General features: G+C 40.2%; 1 protein-coding gene across 3 annotated transcripts; it reads left to right on the top strand.

Annotated features, from left to right (window-relative positions):
• The first annotated feature begins 150 nt into the window (after positions 1-150).
• CEP44 (centrosomal protein 44) lies at positions 151-21278 on the top strand. Of its 3 annotated transcripts, none has more exons than XM_032224749.1 (11): positions 151-432; positions 9463-9586; positions 11185-11332; positions 11765-11911; positions 12571-12678; positions 15018-15170; positions 16644-16853; positions 18118-18193; positions 19092-19216; positions 19334-19371; positions 21091-21278. In XM_032224749.1, the coding sequence occupies exons 2-11, from the start codon at positions 9498-9500 to the stop codon at positions 21143-21145; spliced, it is 1149 nt and encodes a 382-aa protein (XP_032080640.1). In that variant the 5' UTR covers positions 151-432; positions 9463-9497; the 3' UTR covers positions 21146-21278. The 3 variants fall into 3 exon arrangements, with proteins under 3 accessions (XP_032080640.1, XP_032080642.1, XP_032080641.1); XM_032224750.1 differs by lacking the exon at positions 151-432 and adding an exon at positions 9955-10232 and having other exon boundaries at positions 9495-9586; XM_032224751.1 differs by lacking the exon at positions 151-432 and having other exon boundaries at positions 9483-9586; positions 11262-11332.
• Positions 21279-26091: the final 4813 nt, after the last annotated feature.

Genomic DNA, 26091 nt, shown 5'->3' with positions numbered 1-26091 from the left:
TGTTTTTCCCGGAAGTGACGCATCGGATCTTGCGGCGCGGGAAAGCTATTTGTGGATCCACCTCGACACTTTCGGTTAGTGGGACTGAAGCAATCACGAAAGCGACGTTGTTTTTCTTTTTTGAGACGCCCCCGGAGGCGCCTCATCTGGGGCGAGCATTTTTTTTAAAGGGGCTGGAATAAAGGAGTAAGGAGTCTGCGGACCTGAAACAAAAGCTAGTTTTGGCTGCCCGCGGGAGCGCTTAAACTGCCGCTCAGCGTGGAGCCGAAAGCGCAGCCCGTCGCGCCAGGGAAAGGCGGGTCAAAGCCGCCTTTAGATCGAAGCGGCCGGACTGAGTGCCAACGGGGAAAATCTACCTTGCCTGGGCCCTTTCCAACGCTCTCTTTGGCCAGTCCTTCAGAAGTTCGCCACCTTCGCATCCTAAGTACAAATGTAAGTGCCGATAAAGAGTTGAATTTTGGTGCTGTTTTCTTGCAGACGTTTCATTACCCAAATTAGGTTACGTCAGTGTTAATAGGGAGTGGGGTTTCATTACCCAAACCTTAGTTTGGGTAATGAAACGTCTGCAAGAAAACAATCGAGTTCAGGGAGCACCAGAGACCCAGCAAATTAAAGTGTTGGGAGAATGAAAAGTGCTTGGTTGCTTTTCCCAGGCAAATAAATGGAAAGAAGTGGAAACACTGTAGGAGTCCCCAAACTTGGCAACTTTAAGACTTGTGGACTTCAACTCCTAGAATTCTTCAGCCAGCATAGCTGGGAATTGTGGGGAGTTGAAGTCCACAAGTCTTAAAATTGCCAAGTTTGGGGACCCCTGGGATTCAGTCTTAACTTCTCCCGCTCTCTCTTTCCTTTTCCTGCCTAGTGTCGGATCTCTTCCATGAAATTTTGTGGGAACCAAACTATTTGGAATTTGGTTATCCAACTTTGGTCTTTTTTTCCTCTACCAGAGACTGAATGCAAAGCTTTCCTCTTTTTAAAATAAGCAGTGAAAACAGTCAACCCAGCATGGGTTTAAAACAGCAATGCTGTAGCTGGAGGGTTTTCCTGGTGGTTAACTGTCAGGACTTGGAAAGGGAGAAAAGAAGTGCTTCTCTTATCCATTTGGTCTTTACAGCAGTAGTGGTATGGACAATGATGCTATACTGTAAGAACTGGAATCAACAACACTGTTGCAATCTTTCTGCTCTTTCCTAACTGGTTGATTCTGGTAGACTTAGTGAGAAATAAGAGGTCAGACTGGTTGGCTGTGTCTTGTTGGATGCCATAGGATTCAGCCTACTTTTCTCTGTTTATATAAGCCCTTTTGGGAGAAGATGTATACTGGTTTTGGGTTGAAAGTCTGTAGAGATTCTCAGTCATCCAGGTCATGGTTGTCCCAAAGGTGTTTTTTCAGGAGGCAACTAAACTTGTTTTTTCTTTGAAGATATTTTGCTTCTCATCCAAGAAGCTTCTTGGATAAGAAGTGAAATATCTTTAAAGAAAAAAACAAGAAAGTCCAGTTGCCTCCTGAAAAGTACCTTTTGTTTTGGGCTGGTTTTCTGATTTCCCTATTTTACCTCTTCATCCTTGGCTAGGCGGGTAATACAGTTGGACTTCTACCTCTCTCTTAACTTTGGATAGAATGGCATTTACCCTGAAGAAGCAGATCCGTGACTTGGAATACTCTTGGAGTCATGATTTGAAAGATGCACAAGTGGAAGCCCTAGTTAGAACACTTTCATTTTGTGGGGTCCTTAGTGCTCTCAGAATTTTGATGCTTTCTTGCAGACATTTCATTACCAAATTTTGTTGTTAGTTGTGAAGTCATGTCCGACCCACCGCAACCCCATGGATAATGTTCCTCCAGGCGTTTCTGTTCTCTGCTATCTTCTGGAGTCCATTTAAGCTCATGCCTACTGCTTTGGTGATTCCATCCAGCCACCTCATTCTCAATAAGAATGGACATAGCATCCATCCATGGGTTGACACTGTCCGTGCACTGATTGGACTGAGTTTGAATATTAATTAGCCAATGTACTATATAATCCGCCCTTGTGAGTGTTACCACCCAGTTTCCAACTCAGTCCACTCTGGGACAGTCGTGTTATCCCTTGAATGCATTAGCAGTTTAATTACCTCACCTTACCGGTTTGACGAGTTGCATCATCGTTGTCAGAAGGGAAAACAATCTATTTGAGGGATCGTGAGGATTTCAAGATTGATCTGGGGGTTCATCTCTGTCTGGCTGTGGGGCTCTGGCCCACAGGCCTGCGTTCTCAACAACCTCTCAGGGCTGTCTGCACACTTCAGAGGAGAAAGGAGGCAGTCAGCATCAAAGAGCCCTGTCTGACAGCCGCTTAGCAGCTTGCCTGTGAGGCTTGTCTTTTGCAGCCAAAAAGTTTTTCATTCGCTGGGCTTGGGACGACAGAGCGCATGTGTGCGTCGCACTGTTACAGAGAGCCAAGCGCACTGTAGACAAACCGAACGGGAGTCTCCTGCCTTGGAAAGTCGCGACATGACATCGAGTACTCTGGATGAGGCGTGGGCGGCCCAGACGGCCAGGTTGAACCACGCAGCGGCAAGAAGCCTCCTCCTGTCATCGGGCCCGTATTACATCCAGCAAAAGAACAGGAGTGCCATTTTGGGCAGTGGGCAAACCGCGTGTCGCGGTTGTCATTTTGAATCAGCATTTCAGTTAGCGGCGGCATGGCAGACAGCAGCATGTCTGACCTGGGCCCAGAGACCAGCAGGCCCTCCAGTCAAGCCGGCAGATTGCTTGCGGTAGGACAGAGCCCCATGTCCCCCATTGGGCAACCTTCTTCCCAAACACAATCGGGAGACAAGGCATCGACCAAAGGCTCCTCTTCCTCCAAGGCCTCCAAGAACAAGAGCCGAGAGTACCCGGGATCTTCCCGGCAACGGTCTGAAAAGACTCCTGTAGTGCTGGCCAGGCCCAGCCACTACCACGGCCCACTTAGTCCTGTGCTCTCAGTTGATACATCCAGCCTTTGGGGCAGCAGGCCAGCAGAGGCCATTTTCACCCCCACTATGGCGGGACTCCGCCAGGAGGATCAGTTCCCTGTCTTGCCCACCGCGTTGCCGCTACAGTCTATGGCTACTGGATTCCAGGACATAATAACTGAGGCCATTAAACAAGGCATTGCGGCAGGGCTCCAGGAGAAGAACCAAGGGGTGACATCAGGGGTCTCTCATTCCACTCCATGACCAGGGTCAACCCCAGAGCCAATGGAACGCCTGTCTCCGGCGAACCTGTGCGCAGATGCTCCCCCGCTTCAGAGGAAGGAGAGATCAGGGATGACGACCTTCGAGGAAGAAGGCGCTGTACTGGACAAGCCTCCCTGTGTGGGCTTTTTCCCTCTAACTTTGTTCAAACCGCTGCTGGCTAAGGCCAAGGCCTCCTCAGATCTCGAGGGCCAGGCCAAGGCCCCGGCGGCCCCGAAACAGGGCCCTTCGGAAAGCGCGCTGTTCAAGGAACTCAAGGTGGAAGCAGACATCATACCCACTTCTCAGCTCTTCGTTGACATGGTGAGACGCCAGTGGACCACACCAACATCAGGCCCGGCGCCCTTAGCCAACGAGAGATGGTTCTACAATGTTGCAGAACAACGGGATAAGAACCTCACCTGGCCGACTGTCGACGCTCCTGTAGCGGAGCTGCATACTAACACCACTCTCCCAGGCACCCAGGAAGACATCCTCAAACCTGAAGATAGGTGCACCGATCAGGTCCTACAGTGGGGGCATCAGCCATCAGTGGGGGCCGTGCGGGCCTCGGCAGTGGCCTCCTTTTTCTCGCGCTCAAGCCTTTTCTGGCTGCAGCAACTGCAGGAACATATCCCCAAAGGGATTCTAGGGCCCACCAGGACCTTAATAACTTATCACTGCAGTCCAGTTTTCAGCTGACACCACGCTGAGTGCAACCCGGTTTGCTTCCAGGGCCATGGCCTCGTCAGTGGCCTTACGCAGACTCCTGTGGCTCCAACAATGGCAATCTGACGAGACATAAGTGGCACATGGCATCAGAGCTGTACCAAGGGGGGACTCTTCAGGGATTCCTTGACACCCCTATTGATCGAGGGAAAGGGCAAGCGTAAGATCCTGCCCTCTAACCCTAAGAAAGGGTTCGCCCGAGCTGCCCCATACCCCAGGAGAAAACCCTTTAGACAGGAGTACGGGGGGGGAGGTGTCCTTTAGGAATAATGATTATTCCTCGTCAGGGTTCCACCAGCAGGGCAGCTTCTCCCAGTGCCCTAGACAGTAGCAGTATCGGCACCAATGGAGGGGACAGTCCAAACGTCCCTTTCGTGGAGGCGGTAACTGATACTACCACAGATCCTAACTAGTCACAGGATTGGGCTCCCATTGGGGGAGGCGGCTATGGCACTTCACCGACCAGTGGGAGGCCATGACCTCTGATGCCTGGGTTAGAGCCATGGTCAGGTTTGGTCTGATCCTGGAGTTTGTCTCCCACCCTCCCAGGTCCTTCCTCCAGTGCCCTATTTCTGCTAACCCCCAAAAACGGTTATTGATGGCGGAGGCTATTCAACACCACCTTGATATTGAAGCCATCCAGAGGGAACCCACCGACTAGGTCTGCCAGGGGTTTTATTCCTTGTTATTTGTCATTCCCAAGGCCTCTGGAGGGTGGAGGGCCATCCTTGACTTGAAGCAATAGCAATAGCAGTAGACTTATATACCACTTCATAGGCCTTTCAGGCCTCTCTAAGCGGTTTACAGAGAGTCAGCATATTGCCCCCAACAATCTGGGTCCTCATTTTACCCACCTCGGAAGGATGGAAGGCTGAGTCAACCCTGAGCCGGTGAGATTTGAACCGCTGAACTGCTGATCTAGCAGTAGCCTGCAGTGCTGCATTTAACCACTGCGCCACCTTGGCTCTTAGCAGTTGAATAGGTTTATTGCATATAAATTTTAAGATGCACTCCTTGCAGACCATCTTGGAGGATGTGAGGGAGGATGATTACCTTACTTCTATTGACCTCATGGAGGCATATACCCATCCTGCAGGAGCATCGCCAGTTTTTACATTTTTGTTATGGTTCTTATCATTACCAATACACGGCTTTGCCATTTGGCCTTTCTTCTGCTCCCCGTGTCTTTACTAAGGTTTTGGCGGCCTTGGCGGCGCACTTACGTACAGTGCCTGTCAAGAGTTCAACTATACCTTGATGACATATTGGTACAGTCCACTTCTCCAGACAGGGCCAGAGCAGACCTCCACATCATGACACAGGTGTTGCAGGCCCATGGGTTTTCCATTAACGAGGCTAAAAGCCATTTCACACCTACCACTAGGAGACTGCAACTAGTCCAGAATGCAGCCGCACGAGTGATACTGGGTGTACCTAGGTACACCCATATTACACCTATCCTCCGCGAGCTGCACTGGCTACCTATTGGTCTCCGGACGCAATTCAAGGTGTTGGTTATTACCTTTAAAGCCCTGCATGGCTTAGGACTAGCATACTGCCACAGTCCTCCCAACGGCCGGTAAGATCCCACAGGGTGGGCCTCCTTCAGATGCCGTCAGCCAGACAATGTTGGCTGGCGGCTCCCCGGAGGAGAGCCTTCTCTGTGGCTGCTCCGACCCTTTGGAACGAACTACCCCCAGAAATCCGGACCTCACCCATTCTCATGGCCTTCAGAAAAGCTGTCAAGACCTGGCTATTCTGGCAGGCCTGGGGCTGTTGACCTCATTGCTGAGGTCCAGCCCCGACCGGAGCGAATGTATCTGTGTTGTTTTTAACTTGTCTATTTTTATTTCTTATTTTCTTTTTCTTTTTTTCCCCTTGTTGTAAGCCTCCCGGAGTCCTCTGGGATTGGGCGGCCTATAAATAAACTTAAACTTAAACTTCTCCATCTTGGAACTTGGATAGCTTCCAGGGCTGGGCAGGTTTTCCTATCTGAGGAGTGGGCTACCAGCGTTAGACAACTGGTAGCGGAGGTGATTCGCAGTCGGGAAGTTTCATTGGTGACCTTTGCTAAACTTCTCGGGAAGATGGTCTTGACCATTTCCATAGTACCCTGGGCCAGGCTCCACATGAGGGACTCCAATGATTCTTGCTGCCTTTACAGAAGAAAAGGGTCAGCATGTCTTTGAAATGGGTACACCTCACCAGGGAGGTCCGACAGTGCCTTAATTGGTGGCACACCCCAGCCACAGATAAAGGATGTCATTTCAGGGTCAGGCATCGAATCACCATCACCACTGATGCCAGTCTATGTGGCTGGAGGGCACACGTGGATGCTCATATGGCCCAGGGTTGGTGGACGCAGGACGAGGCAAGCAAGAGCATTAACCGGCTAGAGCTCAGAGTCATTAGATTGGCTCAACAGGAATTTCACCCGTATATCGAAGGCCGGCACGTGCTGGTCCTCACAGACAACATCACAGCCAAGGCCCACATCAACAGACAAGGGGGCATCAGATCACGGGATCTCATGCTAGAGGCTAATGTCCTAGGGATGTGGGCAGAGAATAATCTCCTTTCCCTCGTGGCCAAGCACATTTCAGGGAAGGCTAATGTGCAGGCTGACTGGCTCAGTAGAGCTACAGTAGACCAGGCCGAATGGCAATTACATCCTACTCTTTTTCAGGAGATAACACACCAGTTCGGAGTCCTGAAGGCGGATCTGTTCGCCAGCCCCACCAATGCTCAGGTCCCCAGGTTTTTCATGAGATTTCGAACACCGGGAGAAGAGGGAACAGATGCTCTTCGCTGTCCGTGGCCCAGGGGTCCCCTTTATGCTTTTCCCCCAGTGCCTCTCCTCCTCAGGGTTGTCCGCAGGATCATCGAGAACAGAGCAGAGGTCATATTCTTGGCCCCTCACTGGCCGAGGCGTCCTTGGTTTGCCGACCTTCAGACGTCGGTGGAGAGTCTCTGGACGATTCCAGTGGACAGAATTGTCCTCTGCCAGGGAGCTCTAAAGCACCCGGAGCCCCAGTGGCTCCAGCTGGCCACCTGGCAGTTGAGCGGCTCAGGTTAAGGGGGGATCAGTTCTCGGCCAGAGTTATTGATACTATACAGGCCTCCAAGAGGCCCTCGACTGTGCGCATTTATGATGCCACCTGGAGAATCTTTTGTAAGTGGTGCCTGCTTAAACAAATTAATCCAGAGGGCTCCTCCATCCCTCAGATCCTGGAATTTTTACAGGACAGCCTTGATAAAGGGTTATCTCCCAACACCATCAGACGGCAGGTGGCGGCCTTGGGCACTGTTCTCACTTGGGAGGGCGGCCAAGCTATTTCACAGTACCCCACGGTAAAAAAGTTCTTAAGGGGGGCTACCAACCTGCAGCCACTGGCTGTACACTGTTACCCAACCTGGGATCTTACCAGGTTCCTTGGGGCCCTTACCAAGCCGCCATTCAAGCCTTTAAAAGAAATTTCCATGGAATTACTTACTTGGAAAGTTGCCTTCCTGGTGGCGATAACTTCCGCCAGGAGGATTTTGGAACTATACGCTCTCTCTTTTAGGGAGGACCTGTGCAAGTTTCACGATGATAGAGTGGTCCTTCGGCTTGACCCTTCTTTTGTGCCGAAGGTGGGGTCAGTTCCATAGGTCCTAGGAGGTGGTGCTCCCTAATTTCTGCCCCACCCTGACTCACCAGCTCGAGAAGCAATAGCACAATCTTGATGTCCCGTCGGGCACTGAAAATTTATATCGCATGCACATCTGAGATTAGACGGTCAGAGGCGCTTTTTGTATCTTTTCAGTCTTCGTCCTTGGGTAAAAAGGTCTCCACGACAGTGATTGGCAGATGGGTGAGGCGTTGTATTGCGATAGCCTACACAGCCCAGGAGCTGGATGTTCCAGGGAGTATTACCACTCACTCTATGCGGAATGCTGCCATCACCGCAGCGTCGGCCACTTAGGCTTCTCTGGACGAGATCTGTAGGGTGGCAGCTTGGGCATCCTCGTCACCATTTATCAGAAACTATAAGTTGGACAAGTTTGCATTGGCAGAGGCCACTTTCGGCCGCAGGGTGTTGCAGGCGGTAAGATCTGAGGCTCAACTGCCGAAACGGTCACCTTCCCTCCCTTAGGGACACCTAGCTTGGGTATGTCCCATGCATGGATGCTATCTGCACCCTTATTGAGAAAGATGGTTGGTAACTACCTGATACGCTTCTTCTAATAGGGTGGAGATAGCATGCAGCCTCATCCCTTACCTTTTTTGGAGGCGACCTCTTTTACCTGCCATTGGAGTATTTTTGTGGTTGATGATTGCATAAGGTTTTGTTCTGTTTACCTGTATCACTAAATACTGTTTTTTTGGGGACAACACGTGGAGTCTGTGTCTTCATTTACCTCACCGGAAACGGGGGGGGGGGGGGTAACACTCACAAGGACAGATTATATAGTACGTTGGCTAATTAATATTCAGACTCAGTCCAATCAGAGCACAGACAGTATCAACCCATGCATGGATGCTATCTCCACTCTATTAGAAGAAGCGTATGAGGTAGGTACCAATGCTCTTTCTCTGTTGTCTCTTTCTTCTTTGGCATTCTTCTTCCTTCTTTGGCATTAGGCTCTTCTCCAGTGAGTCCTTTCTTCTAATTAGTATTTGAGCTTCATCTTCAGGATCAGGCCTTCTAAAGAGCAGTCAGGGTTGATCTCTAGGACTGACCAGTTTGATCGCTTTGCAGTCCAAGGGACTTGCAGGAGTCTTCTCCAGCACCACAGTTCAAAGGCGTCAATTCTTTGCCGCTCAGCCTTTCTTATGGTCCCACCTTCACAGCCATACGTTGCAACTGGAAAAACCATAGCCTTGACTATACACACTTTTGTTGGCAGGGTGATGTCTTTGCTTTTTAGTATGCTGTCTAGATTTGCCATAGCTTTCCTTCCCAGAAGCAAGTGTCTTTTAATTTCTTAAAACTAGTTAGCAAACTAGGTAACATCATCAATGTCAGCAGGGAGTGGGGTTTGCTCTCTGTTTATTTATTAGTGGCTTGCCTTGTCAGTTACTGGGAGTATTCACTTTACAAAGAGATGCCTTTGAAGACAACTCAAAGCCCATTTAATGCCCTATTAAATAGCCTTCAAATAGCTAAAAGTTATTCAATTCCAGTATTGGAGACACTGAAGTGATTCTCAGTAGACTTCTGGGTGAAATTAAAAGTGATGCCTTTAATTTTTAAATCCCTACATGGCTTGACTTCAGAACTACCTTCTCTAGATAGAACTATCCTGTCTGATTTGATTGTCCCTTATGTGAAAGTTTATGAAGTTGTGAAATAAAAGAAATGGGAATCTTCCTTTTTTTAATGTCCCACATGTCATGGAAAAGTGTTTTCCAGAATTCTGTTCTCTATTGTTATTTTAATTATGTTGATTTTATGAATGTCTTGTACTTAGAGTTAGTTGAACCTGATAGATGATAGATGAATGAATGAGTAAATAAAGTTTGTAAAACAAAATTATTCTGCTTTCTAGGCTACATATATTATAATTAAAAGAATAATTATACCATGGCTACAGGAGACCTGAAAGGAAACTTGCATAAGATAGAACAAAAACTTCGAGTTATAAATTATCCTAGTGATGTGGATTATATGGGGTAAGTGGAAGCATATTAGTCAATTCTTGGTATAAATGTGGCTTGTTGGTGAATTGCCTATTGCTCAGCAAACAACCATTCTATTCATTGTTTTTAAATAATGTATAGTATTATCTGAATGTAGCAAAGCAGTCTTTTCTGATCAAAACAAACTAGAATGGGAACATGATTTGTTTAAGATTTTTCTCTGGAATTTTCTGGATGAAAGAAGTAACATTATTTATGTGGCATTGATCTAAAACTAAATGATGGAAAGATGTTTTGCTGCATCATTCTATGGACAGGAAAATGAGTTTTTGGATACATTCATTGTTAAATGATAAATTATTATATCATCTGTATTGCTCTTTGTTTTAATTGGTTTCCAGAGAATCTGATTTAATGGAAGCTTTGTGCAAGAAAAATTGCCCGCCCTGCCCATTACCACCATCCCAAACAGCCTAAACACCACCATCACCACTGCCAAATGTTTCACAGTGGTAGCAGGGATGTGAAAACGGGATGGATCCAGTCTGCCACCTCCCTGCTGCCCCTGAATAGGCCAAACTCTGAACAGTTGGAGCTGTATGAAAAATGGAAGCCCCCAACCGCTGCTTCTCTGCACTCTGCCCACCTGCTTGTTCACTCACCTGGTGTGTCTGCCCTGGTGAGTTGTCCTCGCATGAATTGGCCGTGTTGAGTTATGCTACGATGAATTAGAGGCAATGAGTTGGCAGAAGAGACTTGGTGGCAAGCTGGCTATGCCAAGTTTGCCGCACCGAGTTGTCCCATTCCGGCACAGAAGAAAGTCTGTATTCTTTTAACAAAAATAATTTTACCATTAAGCATTTTTTATGTCTGCTCTGGTGGCTTATAATTAGAAAATTAAATAAGAAATAAAATTAAATAATTGAGAAATAAAAGCAGTGTGTTAAAATTGAGTCTAAGGAGAGTTGGACTTTTGTCTGTTCCTTTGATCTCTGTGTTGTTATAAAGTGGAAAAAATGTTCTAACAGATTTGTCATCCTAGTCACTTATAAATGAATCATAATAAATAATTTGTTTCCATGCCATAGCATTTATTTTTCAATAAGTATTTAGCTAATATTACATTAACTGCTAGATGATTTTAAACTGGTGATTATTTTTGTTGTTTAAACGGTTTCCCACAATTTTATTAAATACTAAACTTCAATGAAATTCAGAATACAGTATTTAAAATAGATGACAGCAGATATCAAGTGCAAAGTGATTTGTTGTTGCAACATCTCTCTCCATATAAATATTACTTTTTGTATCCTTTTAATAAAACTTAGTATTTTTACATAGGCAGTGAATGTTTTGTCTAAAGTTAAAAATAAATCCAGTCCTCTTTTGGGAAAGACTTAAGAACCTACTCTGTTTCAATTTTTGTTATTTTTACATGTTAAAAAGTAATGATTCCCAAAAATGCAGATTAATGATTCTGAAAACAGAATATAAAATAGTCTTAATTAAATGTAGCCATGGTCTCCTGATAGTGTTTCAGAAATATAGAAATAAAACTTATGTGATAAAGGGCAATATAAAGGTTTCGAATGATCAGTTATCAGTTCTTTATTTTTTTCCCACCATTACAGGTTGGCAAAGGGTGATCCATCTGTATTTTTACCAATCATTAGCTACTGTTTCACATCATTCTCAACATATATTGCAGAGCTTGTAATGGAATCTGGGCTGGAACTTACAGCAAAGAATGATTCACGTTTTGTTGATGCTATGTATAAGGTATATATTTTAAATATGCTAATGTTGCAATGTTACCATTAATAGTAATAAAGAAGTAAAAGTGTCATTATATCTTGAAATTTAAACATTGTTTAAATTTTACTGCATTATGGCATAGTGTTTATAAGATCACTAACTTTGAATTTCTCTATGCTGTCCTCTAGCTAACATCTCTCTGCAGAGGATGTTTTAGTAGTGTGACCTAGAATATTTGGTTATTTATTCTTTATGCTCAAAGAAAAGTGCTCATTTTTTGTTTAGAAAAAGTGAGAGTTAGAGCAATTCCTCGGTACCAAGAGAAAGGATCATAGAAAGAAGCAGGCCTCTGGAATTTTATGAAAAAGCGCTTCCCCATACCAACTGCAGCTGAGCAGACATGCAAGTACTGGTATTATGAAAATAAATTCCTTTTTTAAAATCTATTCTCTGCAGCTTCTTCGTGATCAATTTCAGTACAAACCAGTCCTGTCAAAACAGCAGTTCCTTCAATATGGCTTTGCAGAAAGAAAAATACAGATTGTTTGTGATATTATTAGTTACATTTATAAAAGGCACAAAGAATTCAGTAACATGAATAAGGTATTGAAAATTAGTTTTATTAGCATTTTAAAGAAAAAAATGAGTTAATATTAAAAAATGTTAGCATTTTAAAGAAAAAGCTAGTTGTTAAAGTATTGTTTAATAACTCATATTTTCATTTATTAATATTTTATTAATTAAATCATTGCCTATCTTTTAATTTATATGCCACTTACTAAACACAGAGTTTTTTCCTTTCTGATATTTGGAACATTATAATTTTATTTATTTCATTCTTTCATTTAAATTCTTTCTTTTCCTACATCTGTCTTGCAGTTAAAATTGCAATAGTTTTAATAATTACTGAATTATTTGTAATTTTATTCAAATGTATGAGAAAGGTTTATTGGACTAATAGCTTTGTGTGTGAAAGTTTCCACGTGTATATTATAGTTTCCTAAAAAAATTCCCTATCCCCAAATTCTCAGAATGTCTTATTTTTCTCAGAACAGTTTTTGGAGAGATAGTTGTCCTTCTTACCATATTATCTGCTGACCAGTGCTATCCCATTAGTATATTGATATGATTGATATGAATTATGTATCTTCCATCATGTACTTTTAAGATCCTGAATTTCAGTAGACTGATGTAATACACATACTCTGTTTTGCATAAAATACAGTTCTTACCATAACTCTGGATATTTCTATATCTTATAGATAAAAACCCAAACAGAAAAGAGAACCCATTTGATTAAATCTCTATCCCACACAAGTTTTTCTAATCAGTCTGTTACTGTAGCTAACAGTACTATGGATTTGCAGCAGGTAGGAATTTTCAATATTCTTTAGTATAAGAGTTAAGTATTTTTCATTTCATTTTTAAATATTTGTCCTAATGGATATTTTGGTGTTCCCATATACTATTTTTAGATGCTTTATCTATTTTCAGCATAAGTAGCTTTGTTGTTAATAATAATGTTCAGGGAGTATGTTAACTGCTTTATGCTACCTTACTGAACTGATTATATAATTTCTTTGTTTAATTTTGCATCCTCATACTGTAAGATGACTTTCAAATGTTCATAATATAATCAATAATTTTTTATTACAGTCACAGGCCAGAATTACAAATAAAAGCATTAAAAACAATAATGATAACAATAGCAATAGCACTTAGACTTTTATACTGTTTTACAGTGCTTTAGGCCTTTTAAAGCAGTTTACAGAATAGGCATATTGCCCCAACAATTTGGGTGCTCATTTTACCCATCTCAGATGGATAGAAGGCTGAATCAACCTTGAGCCTGATGAGATTTGAACTGCCAAATTGCAGGCAGCTGACAGTCAGCAGAAGGTAGCCTGCAATAATGCACTCTAACCACTGCTCCAGCATGGCTCAAAAAACAGACAAAATAATATATTATGATTAGTTGTGGATTATCAGTGGCTATTCATAATTATTTATTTATTTATTTATTTGTCTTGTATGCCGCCCACTCCCGGAGGACTCCGGGCAGCTCACAAAAGACAAGGGAAAGGGGGGAATGAGACAAAGACAACATATTAAAAACAAAACCAACATTCACAATTTCTGTGGTGGTAGATGCTTCTCAGGTCCCCACAGCCTGCTGGAACAGCCAGGACTTGGTGGCTTTGCGGAAGGCCGGGAGGGTAGTAAGGATCCGGATCTCAACAGGGAGCTGTAGATCTGTTCTACCTTGCATCTTAATCAGTCTATGAAAAGACTATATCAATCAATGATTGAGGTGATAGAATGAAGATCTATTGATCTATTCCCTCCCCCCCCCAAAAAAACCAATAATTCTGACTATTCTGTCATCTCTTATCTTAGATTAACAATCTGCTAATGGATTATTTTTCACTAAATGAGGACACTCATACAAAGAATGCTGCCTAGGAGAATTGACATTTCTATTCCACTCTATTCTGATTAATATACAGCAGAAACAGAGATTAAAAAGAAAAACTACAATTTATATTTTAAAAATGGACTCTATTTTATTAGTTTATTGATTGTTGGCTGTTTTTTAATCCCTAATATGAGCAGGATAAAATATTTGGTTGTAGTAAATTTCTCAATTATAAATGAGTTTTTTAAAATAAAAATAAATTTTCTTAAGAAAACATATTAAGAAATCATACCCATAACCACATACCGTATATACTCGAGTATAGGCCGACCCGAATATAAGCCGAGGCACCTAATTTTACCACAAAAAAATGGAAAAGTTATTGACTCGAGTATAAGCCTAGGGTGGGAAATGCAGCAACTACCGGTAAATTTCAAAAATAAAAATAGATATCAATAATGTTTTTGAATATTTATTTCAAAGAAAAACAGTAAACTAGCGGTGTATTCAATGAAATACTTCACTCACCTCATGATGCTGATGTCCCGCTGTGATGATGATGTCCCGTGCAGCCGCGGGAGCGATGTCCCGCCTCCTATGACACACGGCACAGTGATTCCTATCATTGGATCACTGTACCAGAGGAGGTGGGACATCGCTATGTGGCTGCTTGCCATAACAAGGAGGAGGTGGGACATCGTTGCAGAGCGGCAGGAGGGGGAGGAAGGGGAATCGTAAGACAGCCCTGCATTACATTAGAACGTGAGGAGGGGGGATGGTGCAGTGCGCGCTGCGCGGCAAACTGACACAGAGGGAGGGGAAACTACAGGGGCACTGGGCCATTCACGAGTGTCACCCAGCGGCATGGCCCCGCCCCTTTTTCTCCTCCATTTCGGGCAAATTTTTCACTGACTCGAGTATAAGCCGAGGCGGCTTTTTTCAGCCCAAAAAGTGGGCTGAAAAACTAGGCTTATACTCGAGTATATACAGTACTCTGTGAAATAATGAACCACATTTTCTGTAAGATTTATAAATTTATGAACTTGAAACTTAAACTGATTCTCACAACTATACAAATGGGACTGATGTTCAATCAAAAAGAGGAAATGGCCTATGTTGCCCTTGAGGCTTGAGATTACCTGTCTATGTAATATAAGGAAAGCAAGTATTTGTAGTGAATATCAGTGCAAATATATTCCACAGATACATTAAATCAAAATGCTTTTTAATTGAATCAATTTTGTTTAATACATCCTTTACTATTACTTTGGGTGGGGTCTTTTACATGCACAGAAACCTCAAATAGAACGTCATAAAAGTGTGACTAACAAGCATATCCCTGAAGATTTCATCAGTGAAACACTGCAGGAAGTGAAAGATTGTGTTGTAAATAAGGTTGAAGTTTTGGACTGTGACACTGATGTCTTGGATAATATAGATGTAAAGGTAAGATCATTCTTATTTTCTTAGGCCATGGTGGTTTCGTGTGCTTTTTCTGGCAGTTCCTGGCAGCTACCTCTCCCTGGCGTTTGTGGACTCCCATATTTCTCGTTGGGAGAAAGAGCTGCTGAGGAAACTACATCTGCTAGATTTTACAGAGGACGCCCAACTTAGTGTAGTCCAACGGCTTGTGGACATTGATTTACAATATCTATGAGGCAGAGCCAACAAAACTTGCTCCTCCCTGACTCTCAACCAACTTAATAATTATGGATTGAGGATGGCTTCCTATTTTTATACTTTAACCATTCCCAAGTATAGAAGAGCTTTTTCCTTAGCTAGCTTTAATGTCTTGCCATCAGCACTTTTGGATGGTTGTTTTAAGAAGCTCTCGATTAACGAGCGGCTATGCCCCTGTGACAGAGCCGAGGTTGAAACTGTGGAGCACGTCCTTCTAGTTTGCCCCATGTATAACGTTGATAGATCTAAGTTATTGTTTCTTCTTGAAATCGTCCCTTCTAGATCTAATGGCTGTAATTTGTTTGTATATTGCCTTGGAGATGGCTCCTCATACATCACCTCTCAGGTTTCCAAATTTTTCTTAAGAACTGTAACCATTAGAGGAGAACGCTGTAACTTCCCTTAGTTAAGCTTTTGGTGACTGATTGCTATGATTCTATGATCAATTCTCTTATGTCTCTTTTGTAGTACTCGTGTTTTGGTCTGTGACCGTAAATTTAAAATATAAATATAAATATATACATACATACATACACACACACACACACACACACACACACACACACACACACACACCGTACATTAATTTTCTTAGGCCAATTCTGCTTGTTAAAGTGACATTTGATAACCAATGTTTGTAGTAGTACTAGGAGACAAATCATAATTGAATAAACATTAATTTGAATAAATCTATTTAGATAAAAGTTTTCGCATTACAATATAGAACTGAACAAATTGATTATGTCCAATGAATAAATATAAAGAATTGGTTCTATAGTTCAATAAGCAATCTTATGGTGCAGGAAAGCATGAAATATGACAAAAATAATGACCTTTTCTCCCTCGCTCCACTTTTGTCTTGTGGAAGTCCAGCTGTACTCAAATGTAACTCAGCCATGGGATCAATGAAAAGATAATATTTTCTATCATTTATGTCTTTCAGGCAATGCATGTTAGGTACTGAATGTTTTGCTAACTATCCTTCTTCTACAGAGCAGATCTACAATCAAATCTGAACTGGTAACAGGTTATATGTGAATTATTAGAACTTTCACCAGTTTTCTTGTTACTTATAGGTTTTGTGGTTTGATTCCTTTTGCACAGGGTTTTTAGTGAATGAACCAGCACTGTGGTTATGCTTTCTGATTTCATGTGGGAGGTCTTTACATGTTTCATGTAATTAGTAAAAATCTAAACTTGTGCTATGACTATACTGAATGAAAATTATGTTATTTTCAGGTTGTAAAGCAGGACAATGAATTAGAAGACTTGAAAAGTCAACTTGCTGAACTGCAGCAAAAGTTTCATTCATTGAGCAGTGTGGATGAAAAATTACAGACTTTAGAGAAGAAACTGCAAGGGAAAATTGTTATAGAAGAGAATGAGTGGAATAATCTTTTGAGCCGCGTCCTCCTCCTTGAAACACAATTGTTGCTTCATTCCAAAACAGTATGTACTTTCCTCTGTGTTAAAAGTTAGAAATACAGTAATCTACTATTTAATATTACATTTTTATTTTTAAGGGTTATCTGTCTTAGCTATTAATTAATATAGCACAAACTCGCCCTATTTTATACTGCATGAGATTATCAAAATTAAAGAATGTTCTTTCTTTTTCAAAGACAACTTTCTAAAATTTTATTTTTTCAATTATAATGGAAAGCCTATAGAAACTAATGAAAATAGTAACTCTATTCCAACTGCTGCTTATTTGTACATTTATTATTACTTCATATTAATGAACATAGTTGTTAATGTTTGGAATACTGCTGTGTTGGCTATTATCCCTTTCCTGTATTGTTTGAAATTTCTCTATTTTAAGTAATGTATTTGATTTTTAATACATTTCTAATGCTATGCTAAAATGACATCAAGGTTTCTGCTTGTCAAAGCATTATTTTAAAATAGTAAATTTGAACCAGAGAATGTATAACAAGAGGCATTATTTTCGTGTTCAAGATAGGATCATTGTTGCTTTTCTTAGTGTTTGCCCTGCATGGTTTCAGGAAGTGATTGGTTTTGCAAGAGATAGTTTGTTTATCAGTCGGTTGGTCACAAGAGTATGATACCATTAAAAGAGAGTGACCCTCAGATGGGTTCTGTGCCTAAGGAAGAATTAGAAGCTGTGTCTCCTGGCTCATAGTCTACCACCTTAACCTGGCTCTCTTAGTGTTTGAAAGTACATTGGGGATTTAATTACTTTGTTTTTTTAATGCAAGGCTTTTGAATTCATATCAAAATTATCCCAATGGCTCTTTTGTACCATAGGAAAAAAGCAGTAGATCTAATCCATGAATATTATAATATCAAATGTCAATAGTATAGTACTGAATTTTTTATGAGATAAGCAGTAAGCAATGCAGTTATTATTTTAATATACTCCGATTTGAAACATGATCTACAAAAATATCACTTTATCTCAGGTTAGATAGTGTTTCAGTTCAGGATTTGAAGGTTATGTTAATCACATAATGCCAATTCACGTATTGTGATGTGAAACTGCAGTAAAATAGGAAGCTTTGATTTATATACCTAAAATTTGATTCCTGAATTAATGATAATAGTTAAGGCTATTGGGTATGCTACTACTATGTATAAAATGATTTAAATATAACTTAGTTATTGCACAAAGAGGACTGAAAATTTCAAAATAACTAGTTGTTTTACAGAATAATTCATGAGTTATTAATAGTAAAATATTTTTCAATTTCAGGCTGATTTATCTACAGAATTAAACAATGTGAGTGAAGAAGATTATTCTAGCAGAAACACAACTCCATCTTCTTTTGGTAAGTACTTCTTGCAACTTTTCTCAGTCTTGTTCTCCTTCTCTCTCTCTCTCTCGCTGTCGGTCTCTCTCTCTCTCTCTCTCTCTCTCTCTCGCTAAAATGCTATCTCCTTAAATATGTTATATTGCATGGAAATTTAGTCAAACTGAATTTTAGTTATTTTGGCATATAGTGTAGTCACTTTTTAAATACTGTCTTATTGTTATTTAGCAAGTTAACTTGCTGTTTAGATTTTAGTTATTTCAATATTTTTAATAAGATTTTCAGAGAAGAAAAATTAAATTTTCTGACAAATATGTTCTGTTGCATTCTTTCAGATAGAGTCTGAATCAGGAACAAATTTAATCTGTTTCTGTGGTTTCAACTATATTGTTTAGTATTTTTATTGAACATTGAATTTTCCTTTTTTCTAAAGCATTATATTTTGATAGTAAGCTACATAGTAAGCTTCTGTAGAAGTATCAACCTATAAATTTAGAAAGTTTTGAAGTATAATAAAATACAGATGCTGTTTCTGACCTCTGAGATCAGTCAGAAAGTTTCATATGCTTTCTCCCTTTCCACAGAACTAACGATTATTTTCTCAATATAAAAAGTTTGGCATTTCCATATAGGATTTTGTTGTTTTTTAAAAACAACACTTTCTTAACATAGGCAGACAAATTACAGATTCACATCTTTGAACTCTAGAAAAGGTTTAGGTTGGGAGTAAAGTAATTTATCATGTTGCATTGATACTATAATAATTTACATTATAATATTCACATCTGAATTCACCTGAGAATATTGCTTTACAATTTCTTACCAGTTTCTTTTATGAATATATTTGGTAAATCAGACTATATGATTAAAATGTGTAAAGGCAAAGCTGATCTTTAAAAAGTGAGTTTATTCACAGATAAAGAGAAAGTAGAATTGCCAGACAGTCCTCAACAGTCATCTGGATATAGTTCATCTGTATCAGCAGATCCATCTCCCAAAGCCCTGGCTATTAATGATGATGTTGTGTCAGAGGTTTCAAAGGTAAGTTAAAACTGACACATACATATATATTCTGGCAGAGCTATAGAAAGTTTGTGATTTTATTTGTCTTTGGTAATGCAAGTATACAAAGTTAAAACTCTTGCTTTTAAATTGTAGGAAACAGCAATTCAAAAAATGGAAAGAATAAGCAAAATGTAAGTAAGATACAGTATTATTTTTTAGCAAATAAGATTTGAAATGTAGATACAGAATACAGAAAACAATTTAATGGACCTTAAATAACTGTCACATTCCGGCGTTTATCAGACAAGAAAAGTAGAAGACAAAGTTAATTGAGCACTTTTTATCTTGCAAGCTGGAAATCCAGACAAATGTTTCAAAGTTTAATAGCATTTGTATGCCGCCCAATCCCGTGGGACTCCGGGTGGCTAACAATACAAAAGAATAGAGGAAAGAAAAGATAGATTTAAAAACAGGCCATGCACTCCATTCGAGGTGGGGCTGGACCATATTTTGGGGTCAACAGCCCCAGGCCTGCCGGAACAGCCAGGTTTTAGTGGCCTTACGGAAGGTCGAGAGAGTGTGAAGGGTCCGGATCTCTGCGGGGAGATAATTCCACAGGGCCGGAGCAGCTACAGAGAAAGACCTCCTCCGAGTAGTCGCCGACCAGCATTGCCCGGTCGATGGTACCCGGAGGAGGCCCAATCTGTGTGATCTTATAGGTCGTTAGGAGGTATGTGGCAGGAGGCGGTCCCGTAGGTATAAATAATGAAGAAAACAAAGTCAGTGCTATTGTGATTTAACCCTTCACCCCTTAAATGCTCTCTACTCCGCCCCACATTTCCACCCCCTAGACTCTGCTCCATATACTTCCCATGCCTCATGTGCCACCAATTTTCTGGGTCTTTGCAACGTCTGAGCTTTTCATCGGACACATCATGCTCTTTTCTGGCATGCCAGGCTTCCTCGCCTGTGCGTGCTCCACCGCCCATCTGTTCTGTCGCGCATCATCTGTTTGCAAAGCCCACAGCTTAGCTGGCCATCTGAGGGCTCTGTAGATGCGGCAGGCTGCTCATGGATGTGCCTTCCCTCTCCGCAGCTCAGCAGGGGGCCCAAGGCATGTATGTCCTCTGCGCGACTCAGTTAGATGGTATGCCGGCGTTCGACGAGTATGGTTGTCATCAGGCTTGTACACCCGTCCGTATGGCAGCTCTCCTTCCCTGCCCAAATGCCAGCCCCGGGTTGGCTGGGAACCCAGGGGCTGACAATCATGATGTGAACAGAATATTTCATTATGTGCATGAAAAAACTTCTATTTCCTATTTTACAAATGCATAAATGCATAAAAATGCTCAAAGTAAATCTCATTTCAATTTCAATTGTGCACACCACTCAGACTTAGTGGACATTCCACATTAACTGAAACTCCTTCCTTGTCAAATTATGAGTGTACTGTACATACATTTCCCATACTTCCATGACGTAGTATTTTGTTAAAATTGTATTAGGCAATAAATCAAACGAAAGTTCTTTATTATTAAAGTAATGAGATATTTTTTATTTTGGAAGATAATATGAGATGTTTTAATATAATGTTTAAAATATTTATTTGCAAAACTTTTTTTACTAGTAGTGCTTTACTGAAAAAAGTAATCTTGGATTAAGTAGTAATCTGGTTTGAAAAAGCAGTGATATTTTGTTGGCAAGTCTATTTAAAAAAACTCATAATTTTTAACTTTCTACTGAGAAATATTTGAAGTGTTATTGATGTGGAAAATTAAAAACTCATTTAACATAATGGAATGTCTGTTCAATCATATTTCTATAAATTTACCAATTTAAACACAAAATTGCTACTGTTTTTACATTTTGGAAAAGTCATTTAACTTTGCTTATGTATTTTATATCTTAAGGGTTGAGGAAACTTCAGAATTGTTGAAGATTTCACGTAACACCTCTTCAGAGTAATCTACTCAACCAGAAAACTGAAACTGATTATGTGTGTCCATGAACTTTTTTAGAACTATTTGGATCTTTTTTTGTTCTGTTTCGGATTGAAATTATTTAAATTCTTTCTTTTTCTAAATATAGATTTTGTGTATATATATATATATATATATATATATATATATATATATATATATATATATATATACATACATACACACACACACACACACACATACATACGTGTGTGTGTGTGTGTGTGCGCGCGCGCCATTGATATGTATCATTTTATTACAAATAATATGTGGCAACATTAATGTACTCACAGTCTATTTTTGTAATAAACTTTGCTGGTATTAGGTTAAATGATATATAATTTTAAAAGAACAGGTTCAGTGATTATATTTTATATTTTGTTGGAAATATTTTAGCTGGAACTTGCATATTGTACCTAAGAAAAATATGTATATGCCATCAGTAAAGTGTGCAAGCCTTTTACACACAGACACACACAAACACGCACGCACTGTCTTCAACATATCTTAAATACATGCAGATATATTTTAATATTTATATGTGATAAGAGCAGCAATATTTCAGCTTTCATCGTGCGTGATAAAATAAAAGATATGATAAAAAGTTATTCAAATAAATAAGATTTTGAGATTTTGACTAGCAAATGTGTTGAATATTTTAGTGCTAGACAACCTGACACATTTTAAGATCAGCAAAACAGATGGAGACCATTGAGTTGGTATATAAAAACACACATTTTTATGATTTGAAGCCATATAAATGATGCTTTGAAGATTAAAGTTGATGTAAAACAGTCGTAAATGTGATTTATTAGGGGGAGAAATATCCAAGGAATTGGGGAAAGGAATAAATGTCTTTAAATTGTTTCATAATCATATGTTACATTGAGAAGTTTTTAATTTTATTAATCATACTTCCATATGTTCATATGGAAAGCTCTTTAAATATCACATTTATCATTGATTGTTTTTTAATGGTGGGATCTGAAAATGTGAGAAAACAGGTTTTGTACAGTAAATTGGGAGCGGGGGGATGGAGACATATATCCCCTGTGTTAAACCAACTTAAACATATTGAGTTATCTCTTTAAGCTAGCTTATACTGTGTCTTAGCTGTTTCTTAAAAGGAAATTTCTCAAAAGTTAATCATATTCCAGTTTGTAAAAGTAAACTGGAAGCATAACCTTTCTAAGTAAATATATTTCTATTTAGCTAATCACACTAAATTAATAATATATTCTACTATATTAAGTAATACTTTCAGTAATTATTTGAAATACTGTTTTAAATAATTCAAATTGCTTTTCATAATACTGGGATATTATTGAACAACTCAGGAATTACATCATTCTTTATATTTATTCAACTATGTGTAATAGAATTGCTAATATTCTTTTTATTTCTGTTGGAAGTAAGAACAAATTGAGAAGATCATGAAATATTTTTCCCGAACCAAATTTTCAATGGTAAGAATTATGGCAGTAATTGATCCTGAAATTTTGATCCTAAGTCATAGGTCATTAAATGGGTCATCGAGTGGCTCTGTTTGATTTATAGTTTTTGCAGAAGTCATTAATGAATAATATCATCATTAAGTTAACCTCTGAATACTAATTCTTCAAATGGGTATTTTTTTTCTGGAAATAAATGCCAGAAACTAGCAAAAAATACACTGAAAATAAGTCATGTAACCACATGATACAGGTGGATGGCTCTCAGAATTCTATGTCAGGCATGCCTCATTCAACATCCAAGAAAGAAAACCCCCAATTCCATTTAATTAGAGAAATGATACTTTTACTGGATATGAAATGAAAACAGCAAAAGTGAAACAAGATCTGAAGCAAAAAAGTGCAAACTTATACATATCAAAAGTTTACCCAAATCCCTCCCCCTAGTTTCCCTGATCAAATGTCCAATCTCCAACTCCAAAAGGTGTCATGTGAGGCGCATCTTCAGGTGGACTCATTCAGCTGGTATCCAGAGACAGTTGGCCTTGACCAAACCCAAAAACGAGCCATCAGCATGCGCAAAAGATGATGAAAACAAAACTCCCTTTTCTGAGACGTCTCCACCAGCATTTCCCCTCCCAAATACCATGAGCCCCCACCCTCTTCGTTACTATGGCAGCCGATAGCAAGCATGCGAGACAGAGGCTGACATTCTGGAACAGGTCATAAGGAGCTGAGGGATTCTGTTGTGAAATTGAATTCCTGTAAGCTGCCTAGATATGCAAGCCTCAGACCTGTGCCCTGGAGATGCAGCTGACCGTGCAAAGTGGCATTCAATGATCCAAAATTCACACCCTGCACTTGTGGGAATATGCTACAAAAAAAGAAGCTGCCTAGAATTGCCTTGGTGAGGTGGGGGGCATAGAAGTTTAATAAAAGCATTGAATGGACTCTAAACAATTGGCTGTTAAATGAGATCTATAGAATTAAATCATTTTACTTGCAAGAAAAAGAAAAGAGGAAAGCAAGCATATAAAACAGTATAGAATTTCCAATTTTTGAATAGTCCTCCAAATGTTAGTGGTAGCTCATTCAAAAATAAAAAGTGAGGAATGTTCTTCAGATCATTGTCTAATTAAAATTAGAACAGAATGATCTTAGCCAAAACCTATAGAATAATTGTACAATTTACAGCAATAAATTTTTCAGAGATCAATCCGATAATTACATAAAATATAATTTCCATTTCTAATAAATTTGCTCAAAACTCTGATTAAAAATAATAAGTATTACAAAATGCAGAACAATTTAATGATCCCAAGATATGGTTTAAAAACACTTTTATAACATGAATTAATTCTGCATTTTGAGAATACCATTTCCAATAAAAATGAATTCCATTTCATGGAAAGAAGTACATGAAAGTAGTTTTATTATTTAGCATATCATGAGAACATGACAGAAGAGAAGTATGTATATATACACAGTCCACATAATTATAAGTAAAACTATGGGGGTATAGCAGTTGCCTCATATCCAATTCAGCTATTCAGGAAATCGCCTGTGGCATTGCTTCATGCAGATCTTTTAGGGAACCAGAGAAAGCACATTGTGGGCAGTCTTGCACAATATGTTTAATACCAATAGCACTTAGACTTAGATACCACTTCACAGTGCTTTATAACCTCTCTAAGCAGTTATAAGTGCATATCAAAATTTCTCCCCCAAAAATCTCTGCCTAGGATATGACACGGTCTGGAATGTTACTGTTTTTATTTCTCTACATGTTCATAAATCTTATATCTCTTAAATGTATAAATCATTCCCTCTGCATAATGATGTTAAAGGTCATCAGCAAACAGCTTTATGAGGCAGATTATGTACAGGTGAAACTCGAAAAATTAGAATATTGTGCAAAAGTCCATTTATTTTAGTAATGCAACTTAAAAGGTGAAACTCATATATGAGATAGACTCATTACATGCAAAGCAAGATAGTTTAAGCCGTGATTTGTCATAATTGTGATGATTATGGCTTACAGCTCATGAAAACCCCAAATCCACAATCTCAGAAAATTAGAATATTGTGAAAAGGTGCAATATTCTAGGCTCAAAGTGTCCCACTCTAATCAGCTAACTAAGCCATAACCCCTGCAAAGGGTTCCTGAGCCTTTAAATTGTCTCTCAGTTTGGTTTAGTAGGAATCACAATCATGGGAAAGAGTGTTGACCTGACAGTTGTGCAGAAAACCATCATTGACACCCTCCATAAGGAGGGAAAGCCTCAAAAGGTAATTGCAAAAGAAGTTGGATGTTCCCAAAGTGCTGTATCAAAGCACATTAATAGAAAGTTATGTGGAAGGGGAAAGTGTGGAAGAAAAAGGTGCACAAACAGCAGGGATGACCGCAGCCAGGATTGGTGGAAAAGGCCATTCAAAAGTATGGGGGACTTTCACAAGGAGTGGACTGAGGCTGGAGTCAGTGCATCAAGAGCCACCACACACAGACGGATCTTGGACATGGGCTTCAAATGTCATATTCCTCTTGTCAAGCTGCTCCTGAACAACAAACAATGTCAGAAGTGTCTTACCTGGGCTAAAGAAAAACAGACCTGGTCTGTTGCTCAGCGGTCCAAAGTCCTCTTTTCTGATGAGAGCAACTTTTGCATCTCACTTGGAAACCAATGACCCAGAGGATGGGGGAAGAATGGAGAGGCACACACTGCAAGATGCTTGAAGTCCAATGCGACGTTTCCACAGTCTGTGTTGATTTGGGGAGCCATGTTATCTGCTGGTGTTGGTCCACTGTGCTTCATTAAGTCCAGGGTCAACACAGCCATCCACCAGGGGATTTTGGAGTACTTCATGCTTCCTTCTGCAGACGAGCTTTATGGGGATGCTGACTTCATTTTCCAGCAGAACCTGGCACCTGCCCACACTGCGAAAAGCACTAAAACCTGTTCAATGACCATGGGATTACTGTACTTGATTGGCCAGCAAAATCGCCTGACTTGAACCCCATCGAGAATTTATGGGGCATTGCCAAGAGAAAGATGAGAGACATGAGACCGAACAATGCAGAAGAGCTGAAGGCTGCTATTGAAGCATCCTTGTCTTCCATAACACCTCACAAGTGCCACAGGCTGATAGCTTCCATGCCACACCGCATTGAGGCAGTAATTGCTGCAAAAGGGGCCAAGTACTGAGTACTATGCATGCTTATACTTTTCAGAGGTCCGATATTGTTCTATGTACAATCCTTGTTTTATTGATTGCATGTAATATTCTAATTTTCTGAGATTTGGATTTGGGGTTTTCATGAGCTGTAAGCCATAAGCATCACAATTATGACAAATCACAGCTTGAACTATCTTGCTCTGCATGTAATGTGTCTATCTCATATATTAGTTTCACCTTTTAAGTTGTATTACTGAACTAAATGAACTTTTGCACGATATTCTAATTTTTTTTGAGTTTCACCTGT

This window comes from Thamnophis elegans, chromosome 9, assembly GCF_009769535.1.
Source record: "Thamnophis elegans isolate rThaEle1 chromosome 9, rThaEle1.pri, whole genome shotgun sequence".
Classification (NCBI taxonomy): Eukaryota; Metazoa; Chordata; class Lepidosauria; order Squamata; family Colubridae; genus Thamnophis; species Thamnophis elegans.
This window is presented reverse-complemented; position numbering and strand designations above follow the sequence as displayed.

Coding starts and splice junctions, on each gene's coding strand:
- CEP44 (XM_032224749.1), top strand. CDS start 9,498: ATGGCTACAGGAGACCTGAAAGGAAACTTGCATAAGATAGAACAAAAA. Junction 11,333..11,764: donor TTGTTGATGCTATGTATAAG/GTATATATTTTA, acceptor TATTCTCTGCAG/CTTCTTCGTGATCAATTTCA. Junction 19,372..21,090: donor ATGGAAAGAATAAGCAAAAT/GTAAGTAAGATA, acceptor TTATATCTTAAG/GGTTGAGGAAACTTCAGAAT.